This window comes from Nothobranchius furzeri, chromosome 4 (genome assembly GCF_043380555.1).
Source record: "Nothobranchius furzeri strain GRZ-AD chromosome 4, NfurGRZ-RIMD1, whole genome shotgun sequence".
NCBI lineage: Eukaryota > Metazoa > Chordata > Actinopteri > Cyprinodontiformes > Nothobranchiidae > Nothobranchius > Nothobranchius furzeri.
This window is the reverse complement of record NC_091744.1, coordinates 56269658-56279416: the sequence shown is the minus strand read 5'-3', so window position 1 is coordinate 56279416 and position 9759 is coordinate 56269658. Positions and strand designations below refer to the sequence as shown.

Genomic DNA, 9759 nt, shown 5'->3' with positions numbered 1-9759 from the left:
CAGTCAACTTCAGGGTTCATTTCAAGATCCTGGTTCTGGTCTATAGGGCCTTACATGGACAAGCACCATCTTACAGTGGTGATCTTCTTAGTCCCTACACCCCCAGCAGGTCCCTGAGGTCCAGTGATCAAAGCCTACTGGTTGTGCAGCACCATGTAGACCAAAGGACCTGGATCATTTGCTACAGTGGCCCCCAGACTCTGGACCTCTCTCCCCCTGAGCCTGAGATCAGTGGACTCAGTGGACTCCTTTAAAAAACAGCTGAAAACTCACCTGCTCAGGCTTTGGCGTGACCTTCATCACTACCCTCTCCTTATTCTGCTCTTATTCCGCCTTTCCCGGGATCCACTGATTTCCCTCTTTCCTATTCATTCTCTCTCTCCCTTTCCTTACATTTTTTTATTTCACAATTTTTATTTTCTCTCATTTTAAACATATTTAATCAATGTTTTAATACCTTTTTTTTGTGAAGTGCCTCGTGATTTTTATCTTGAAAGGTGCTAAATAAAAAATATTTTTCTTTCTTCCTGTCTTGGTCAGAGCTGCCTACACCCCGATAGACCACAGCAGAGTGGATAACAGAGCCAACAACAGAGTGGTAAAAGGATTTTAGCAGCTGGTAATAGTGGGAATAGGGAGCGTAAGTCACGCCCATCTTCTTTCGCACCATGGGTCCACAGAAGAATGAAAAAAATCAACGCAAGACAATGGGACTAAAAACGCTATTTTCTAATTCTGCTTGTTTTGTGCCAAGGATTTCACATATGAGGTCCGTGAATTTTAAAGACAAATTTTGATACCAAGAACGTGCTTTTTTTTTGCACTGTGGACAATGTTATTTTAGGTTTTGTGTGAAAATAAGTCAGGACTACAAATGTGTTTCACGAAAGTGACGTCATCGAACCAGACATGGAGAAAAGCAGAGGGAAAATGGCTGTGAGTTCAGCAAACTTCTAATCCTTCCTTCAGGAGGTAAGAACCACCATAAATGTGACCATGTGGTAAGTAGCAGCTAAACTAGGGGATAAGATATTCTGTGGTGATGTCACATATGCGACGTGCCAATGTCTAATGTGTAGTCATGCTAATTGCAAACTTTTACAAGCTGATAAATCTCAAAGTGCGTGACTACCATGGTCGAAACACCCATCATTACTTATCATTTAAATTGCAGTACAACATATGTGTGATCCAGGGCGTGAGACAAGGCGGATTAGAAAAAGCGTTTTTAGCCCCGTTGACTTGTATTCATTTTTTCGTTCTTCTGGGGACCCGTGAGCCGACCGGAAAAGGAGGAAACGTAGGCTCCCTATGCCTCAGAAGGACCTCGGCCTCCTCAGGAGGTGGAGGCAACTTTGGCCCTTCTTACTCAGAGCATCTGTGCTGATGGACCAGTTCAGTTTGCTGTTGAGGTGAACACTCGGGTACTTAAAGGTATCCACCACCTCAATGTCTGCTCCCTGGATGTTTACTGGTGAGTGAGGAGGAGTGTTACTCTGGAAGTCAATCACCATTTCCTTTGTCTTACTAGTGTTCAAGCGAAGATGGTTACGCTCACACCAGTCCACCAAGTCCATGATAACTGACTTGTCCTCCAGGTCATTCCCCTCAGACACACAACCGACAATGGTAGAGTCATCAGAGAATTTCTGGAGGTGACAGCTGCTGCTGTTGTAGGTGAAGTCCGAGATATAGAAGGTGAAGAGAAAGGGAGAGGGCACTGTACCTTGTCGAGCGCCAGTATTTCACACAGCCACTTCGGATGTACAGTTGTGCAGCCTCACATACTGTGGCCTGTTGGTGAGGTAGATGATGGTCCATGCAGTCAGATGTTCGTCCACTCCTGCACCCCTCATCTTCATCTGCAGTAGACACGGCTGGATGGTACTGAAGCCACTTGAAAAGTCAAAGAACATGACTCTCACAGTGTTTTTTTTTTTTTTTTTTTTTGCATCTTGAGGTGAGTCAGCGCCCGGTGCTGCAGGTAGATGAGCGCGTCCTCCACCCCCATGTTTGGTTTATATGCAAATTGCAGTGGGTCTATTTCCAGGCTCACCACTGAACGTAGATGGGTGAGGATGAGTCTCTTCATAGTCTTCATCAAATGGGAGGTCAAGGCGACTGGTCTGTAGTGGTTGGGTGTCCTGGGATGTAATGTTTTAGGAACTGGAACCCAGTAGCGGTTTTAGGCACGGGCAGACAGGGCAGTTGCCCGGGGCGGCATTTTTTCATGACACAAAAGGGGCGCACAAGCGCGGAGTAAAAAAAAAAAAAAAAAAAAGGAAATCTGCGCCGCGCCGAGGTTTTCTATTATCTGTCATATGACAGTGTCTGGATTGGAAACAGCAAGTTGGCGCCCCCTGCAGCTGCAGGCGCTCCTGCTGACTGAGAACGTTCACGTGCACCGTGTGTCTATGAAGAACAGGAAGGGGAGGGGTGCGGCGGGGGAATTCACCTCTGCGTCTTTCCCAAATGAAATGAGCGTGCAGGGGCTGAATCAACTGTATTAACATGGCTAAAGTCAATCACATCTTAACAGTAGCGGTTTTAGGCACGGGCAGACAGGGCAGTTGCCCGGGGCGGCATTTTTTCATGACACAAAAGGGGCGCACAAGCGCGGAGTAAAAAAAAAAAAAAAAAAAAGGAAATCTGCGCCGCGCCGAGGTTTTCTATTATCTGTCATATGACAGTGTCTGGATTGGAAACAGCAAGTTGGCGCCCCCTGCAGCTGCAGGCGCTCCTGCTGACTGAGAACGTTCACGTGCACCGTGTGTCTATGAAGAACAGGAAGGGGAGGGGTGCGGCGGGGGAATTCACCTCTGCGTCTTTCCCAAATGAAATGAGCGTGCAGGGGCTGAATCAACTGTATTAACATGGCTAAAGTCAATCACATCTTAACGTTCTTCCATATTTCATTCATAATATCATAAACACAGGCCTATCATTCTTTCAGGTTTCTCTGAATTGTGTGAAATGGCCGAATAAAAAAAGGAAAAACAAAAACGATTTTGTGGTCACCCCCCCATCAAGGTCAAATTGTTTAGTCCTGACTAAAGGAAACTTACTTAGTCAAGAGCCAAACAGAAGAGATGAACATAAAAAGGCTAAAACCACCAGGTGCCCCATTCAGGGGGAAAAAAAGAGGAGAAAAATAAAGGTATGTCCGCTCTCATGATGCATGTTTTCAATGTTTTGAACCAGTTAACGGTTAAATGCGGTCACTTAATTGCTAACAGAGCTAATAGGGCTGAAATATTGAAACGAATATTGAAATGGTTCGAAAAAGTCCTTGAATCGTTTTTTACTGATTCAAACTAGGATTTGTTAAATGCTCACTGCAGCCTGTGGCCTGCCTGAACAACAACTAACACATGTTGATCATGTTCACATAATAATAAATAAAACAACTCTACAAGCAGAAGAAAACTCCCCAATCACCACTAACTATCCTGTTTATTTATTGCAGATGGCTGCACTGATTATTTTTTACATGATTTGTTCTGTAAAAGTTGGCATTTTTGGTAGTCTACAGTTTTATTTATGTCAGTTTAAATTACAATTTCAGAGGCAATTCTAAAATATTATGGAACATGATAAAGATCTATTGGAGATCTACCCCAACTTTTGGACTGCTCTGCCAGTCACTGTGGCTCAAGCTGAGAGGAGCTTTTCAAACTTGATCGTCATACCTGAGGTCAACTATGTTTCAGGGGCGGCTCACTAACCTGGCTCTGATCAGTATCAATCACTCAGTAGGGGAGCAGATTTCATGTGATGACATTATTGATGACGTTGCATCAAGGAAAGGTTTTAATTTTAGTTTCTGTTTTCTGTTCTAAGTGCAGTGCTGTAGTGATTATCTTTAGTTTGTTATGTGTGAAATATTTTTGCTATTTAGAATATTTATTATCTATTATATATGTTCATATATTCTTAATATTTAGTTATTGTTTGTTTTTGTATATTTGATTCTATATATTTTGATACAGTATATAATGTATAGTGCTTTACATTCTGACAACTTCATAGTAATTAATGTAAATATGTGCAACTTAGAAAAATGAATGTTCAATAGTCGTTCTAATAAAACATGCCTGTTTGTAGAAAACATGCGTGTGTTCATGCAGGTGGGGTGGTGTGGTGGTGGTGGTGGGGGGGGGGGGCGGTTGGGGGGGGGGCGCTCAAAGGGGGCCTCGCCCGGGGAGTAATTCGATGTAGAACCGCCACTGCATCTTAACGTTCTTCCATATTTCATTCATAATATCATAAACACAGGCCTATCATTCTTTCAGGTTTCTCTGAATTGTGTGAAATGGCCGAATAAAAAAAGGAAAAACAAAAACGATTTTGTGGTCACCCCCCCATCAAGGTCAAATTGTTTAGTCCTGACTAAAGGAAACTTACTTAGTCAAGAGCCAAACAGAAGAGATGAACATAAAAAGGCTAAAACCACCAGGTGCCCCATTCAGGGGGAAAAAAAGAGGAGAAAAATAAAGGTATGTCCGCTCTCATGATGCATGTTTTCAATGTTTTGAACCAGTTAACGGTTAAATGCGGTCACTTAATTGCTAACAGAGCTAATAGGGCTGAAATATTGAAACGAATATTGAAATGGTTCGAAAAAGTCCTTGAATCGTTTTTTACTGATTCAAACTAGGATTTGTTAAATGCTCACTGCAGCCTGTGGCCTGCCTGAACAACAACTAACACATGTTGATCATGTTCACATAATAATAAATAAAACAACTCTACAAGCAGAAGAAAACTCCCCAATCACCACTAACTATCCTGTTTATTTATTGCAGATGGCTGCACTGATTATTTTTTACATGATTTGTTCTGTAAAAGTTGGCATTTTTGGTAGTCTACAGTTTTATTTATGTCAGTTTAAATTACAATTTCAGAGGCAATTCTAAAATATTATGGAACATGATAAAGATCTATTGGAGATCTACCCCAACTTTTGGACTGCTCTGCCAGTCACTGTGGCTCAAGCTGAGAGGAGCTTTTCAAACTTGATCGTCATACCTGAGGTCAACTATGTTTCAGGGGCGGCTCACTAACCTGGCTCTGATCAGTATCAATCACTCAGTAGGGGAGCAGATTTCATGTGATGACATTATTGATGACGTTGCATCAAGGAAAGGTTTTAATTTTAGTTTCTGTTTTCTGTTCTAAGTGCAGTGCTGTAGTGATTATCTTTAGTTTGTTATGTGTGAAATATTTTTGCTATTTAGAATATTTATTATCTATTATATATGTTCATATATTCTTAATATTTAGTTATTGTTTGTTTTTGTATATTTGATTCTATATATTTTGATACAGTATATAATGTATAGTGCTTTACATTCTGACAACTTCATAGTAATTAATGTAAATATGTGCAACTTAGAAAAATGAATGTTCAATAGTCGTTCTAATAAAACATGCCTGTTTGTAGAAAACATGCGTGTGTTCATGCAGGTGGGGTGGTGTGGTGGTGGTGGTGGGGGGGGGGGGCGGTTGGGGGGGGGGCGCTCAAAGGGGGCCTCGCCCGGGGAGTAATTCGATGTAGAACCGCCACTGCTGGAACCACACAAAGTCTTCCACAGGATGGGGACCTGCTCCAGCTGAAGGTTCAGGTTAAACATGTATGTGACCACTTCACAAAGCTGGTCATCACAGTCTTTGAGCAGTTTGGGGCTGATCCTGTCAAGATCTGCTGCTTTTCTGTTCTGAAGCCCCCTCAGTTCTCTCCTGACCTGGTCCGATGTAACTGAGAGGGTGGAGTGAGGGAGAGTGTGGTGCTGATGGGGGTTGGTGGAGGGGGGAGAGGCTGATGTATGGTGCGAAATTTGGAGGTGGGAGGTGGTTGGCTGGCTCAGTGGAGGCATTTGGGAGATGGTGGAGTTGGTGGTACCTGTTGCAGCTGTGGGCTGGGTGGAGTAGAATCATTAGCCCAGTTCTGGTCCCCTTCAGTTGACTCACTGGAACCAATCCTCCCACTGTGACCTGTGATGTTTCTGAGGAGCAAAAGTAGTACACAAACCATAGTGTCCTGGTTTCAAGGCAATCATAACAAAAATGAATATGGCAAAAGACCATAAGCCAGTCACAGAAACCCGAAGAGGAGCAAAAATGTGGTTTACTTCCTGTGGAATGGAAATAAGATTTAGTTTTGGTCTCACAAAGGGTTGACAAGATGGTTTTGCATTAGATTAATGTTTGTGATGTTTCTTAGTCTGTACTTACATAAACCAAACATCTTATCAAACGAGGGAAATCGGGAAGAGAACAGGACAGAACAAAACTATTGAATTCTTGTCAGAACTGATTAGAGAAATGGGTGCAAATAAATATATTTCTAAGGTCACAAACTGAGCAACGGACTGTCTTCTGAGGGAAGAGTTAGTCGGATAGAACCGATGAATAATTTAGCTTTTTAATGGTCTGAATGTGTGCAGTAGAGGAACTTCTGTAACATGGTGGTCTACAGGGACAGGACAGGATATCACTGGTTTAGATGGAGTGTGTGGACAGTCCCTCATCATCTTCAGAACATGGTGCTCTGATTGTCTCTGGTTCAAGAAAGGCAGAACCACAGATCACTGAAGCTCTCTGAGATCCAAGAATGGGTTCAGATCAGTTTCTGGTGACATCCTTGTGTCATCTATGGTGATTTAGGACAGATATGTTCTTACTAACCTGTTGCTCTCCTTGTGTTGGGATTTGTAGTTCCTTCTCTCTCACTACAAGTCTCCTGATTCACCAACAAGAGTCTGTTCACAGCCAGCGCCTCTTCTAGTACCACTGATGTATCATTTATAAACAACGAGGTCAGAAGTTCATCCTGTAATTGGAGAGTTGTTGGTTCGAACCCAGGCTCCATCCATGTCAACCATTGTGTCCGGGAACACTTCACCCTCTTTGCCAGCTGGTGGCGCCGGTGTACGACTGCCTCATCTTTGTCAGTGTGTCCCAGGGCAGCTGTGGCTAATGTAGCTCATCACCAACAGTGTGTGAATGGATGAAGTATTCACTGCTGTATAAAATGTTTCAGTCCTTTGGCTTGATAAAGCGTGATACGAGCTCATGCGTTTGTCATCGACACTGGTTCTATGAATAGAAGGAGAGGAAGATCAGTGACTCAGCCCAGACCCAACACCATGACACTGAGTGTGCCTGAAAGAGAGCGGAATGGTCTTTTTCTTCTGTTTTGACCTCATGTGACCCACTGTGGGACGGAAACAACAAAAACAGGATCAGCTGCTGTGGGTCAGTCTCATGCTAGCATTTCTAGTCTTTGGGGAGCTCTTTAGATAGTTACAGAACATCCTCAACTGGGAATTAGGAAAAATAAGCAAAACAATCTGTGTTTTAGGTTGCTGAGGAACTCCACCACACAGAGAGAAGTGGTGTCCCTGCTGAGCTGAGATGACTAGAGTTAGTTTATGTCCCATCTGGCCTATTTATAGTGCTGGCCCTTGCAACAATGTCCTCTGTAACTGGACTCCATCTGTTAAGCCGGAGCATGTTGAATGTCAGCTGCCAGAAGCAGAAGCAGCACAGTTCCCCCGCTGACTCTCACCGAGAGCTTCATGGAGTTTGTGGGACGGCGAAGACCCTCTGAGGCCTGCAGCCTCCTGGCAGTCCCGAACGTCAGCTTCTTGGATGTGGATGAGGACGATGGGGCCGTAATCATCCGCATCAGGCCCAAATCCTCACCTATCCCGTCGAGGAAGAGCTCTTTCACGGATGAAGACTCAGAACCTGAGCCTTCTCTCTCTTGTTCCAGGAGAGTGTCCTTTGCAGACGCCAAAGGCCTCAGTTTGGTGCAAGTGAAGAAGTTTGATGCATGGGACTCACCGAACCCCCCCACATATGACTCTACATCGACCGATGGTCCAGAAATACAGGAATTCTTCCTTTTACCTTTAACATTTTCTCTTCCAGTGCCAGATAATGAGCTGGTTGCAAGAGTCCAAGAGCAGAAAATAGAGCTGGAAACCATCGAGCTACTTCCAGGGACCACAATACTCAAAGGAGTGATCCGTGTTCTGAACATCTCCTACGATAAGTCCGTCTATGTCCGCACCACTTTGGATGATTGGTGCACCCACTTTGACCTTCTGGCGGAGTACATCCCTAGTTCTAGTGACGGTGTGATGGACGGCTTCTTGTTTAAGCTCACCTTGGCACCTCCGTTCAGGGACCAGAGAGCCAGGGTTGACTTTTGTCTACGGTACGAAACCCCGATGGGGACATTCTGGGCTAACAACAACAACAAAAACTATGTGGTCGTCTGTCAGAAGGACAAAGGACAGAGGGACAACGTGAACAAGAAAAGCTGCCTTAAAACTGTTAGGTAAGGATCCATGATGGGAATTCTCACCAGTCTGACTCTGATTTGGGAATATCTTAGTGGAACTGATAAAATGGTGGAGAAGAAGGCAAGTGTGATTTATTTACTCTAGTCCAGACCACAGGACAAAGGACCAGTTCACCAATCAATATTTTTGGGTGGGAACAAATTTTGCGTTTAAAAAAATCCACATAATTGTAAAACATACGATCATAGTTGTTATGTTTGTTAGTCAGTGAAAGGCTGAATTCAGCAGTTTCACGTATAGATCAGTAATTAAACCCAAACACACTAACGAAGTCTGACTGGTATGAATTTGATTGGTTCACAGTCAGACTGTCTCCACTGTGGAAAACATTGCATCAAAGCCAGTTTCATCACAGGAAAATAAATCAACAGGTGACTCTTTATTTTGCTGATTGTGAAATAAAGTTTTTTTGTTGTGTTTTTTTTTTTTGTTTGTTTTTTACGTGCGATACGAACCGTTTGCAGCTGAAAAACAGGTCTGCCTTTTCTCCAGATGAGTGTGTCGGTGGATCAGCGGAAGACTTGAGGGATCTGAAAATCTCTGAAGGTCGGTCGGAAACATTGGGCGACGAGGAGCAGAAGCTACTGGTGAGTTTTATTAGTCCTGTTTTATAGCGGGATGAGTAAAATGAGTCACCAGTAAGGAAGGGACGCGACCCCTGCTGACCTCCCTGCAGAACGGTCACGTGACAGCGGCTCGAGTGCCAGTGGTGTAACTCGATGCACCTAAAGGACACTGCTGTTCACACTTCCTCACTGTCTCCCATTTTCTCATGCCTTCTTCTGCCGTGCAAGCAGTCGTGACTTAGCCAGGGCATTTTTATTATTACAGTGACACGCCGCTTCAAATGTCAGCCCGCTCATTTTGCTCATTGTGCGAGCAAGCTAAAATTAAACTCCCCTGTTGACGGACAGGTGGAGAGCGGGCAGAGCAGCGGCCGACGGAGGCAGAGGAAAGCTGTGCGGACGGCCCGGGTGAGGGACTACTTCGCCCAGAGACACAGAGGAGAGTCTGACAGAGATGAATCACCCCCAGAAATAAAACAGGCCACTCAGGGGGAGCATGTCTGTGTTTCTGAGGCGGACGGCCAATCAGAATGCCCGTTTGTTTCTGAAGCTCTGAAAACTCACCGCCAAGCTCCTCATAAAGTAGCACAGGAGCAGCCAGAGAAACCGGAGCCATTAGCGTGGCATGAGAGCACTACCAGCACTCAAAACAAGGGTTCTGACGCTGCTCCTGCAGGTCAAAGTATCCTAAAAGGTCTCTCCAAACCCGAGGAGGGAAATCCAGAAGTGACTTTCACGAGCAGCAAAAACATTGCATCAGTGAGCGTAGAGAGTCTCCCGCCACCGACCAGTCAGAGTGAAATCCTAAATACTGAAGATCA

At 44.2% G+C, this 9759-nt stretch overlaps 1 protein-coding gene across 4 annotated transcripts; it reads left to right on the top strand.

Moving 5' to 3' along the window:
- The first annotated feature begins 7294 nt into the window (after positions 1-7294).
- Positions 7295-9420, top strand: ppp1r3ab (protein phosphatase 1, regulatory subunit 3Ab). Of its 4 annotated transcripts, XM_054732847.2 has the most exons (4): positions 7295-8347; positions 8676-8743; positions 8865-8959; positions 9204-9420. In XM_054732847.2, the coding sequence occupies exons 1-4, from the start codon at positions 7521-7523 to the stop codon at positions 9204-9206; spliced, it is 993 nt and encodes a 330-aa protein (XP_054588822.1). In that variant the 5' UTR covers positions 7295-7520; the 3' UTR covers positions 9207-9420. The 4 variants fall into 4 exon arrangements, 1 of the variants encoding a protein (XP_054588822.1); XR_008559528.2 differs by lacking the exon at positions 8676-8743 and having other exon boundaries at positions 9287-9420; XR_008559529.2 differs by lacking the exon at positions 8676-8743 and having other exon boundaries at positions 8837-8959; positions 9287-9380.
- The last annotated feature ends 339 nt before the right edge of the window (positions 9421-9759 follow it).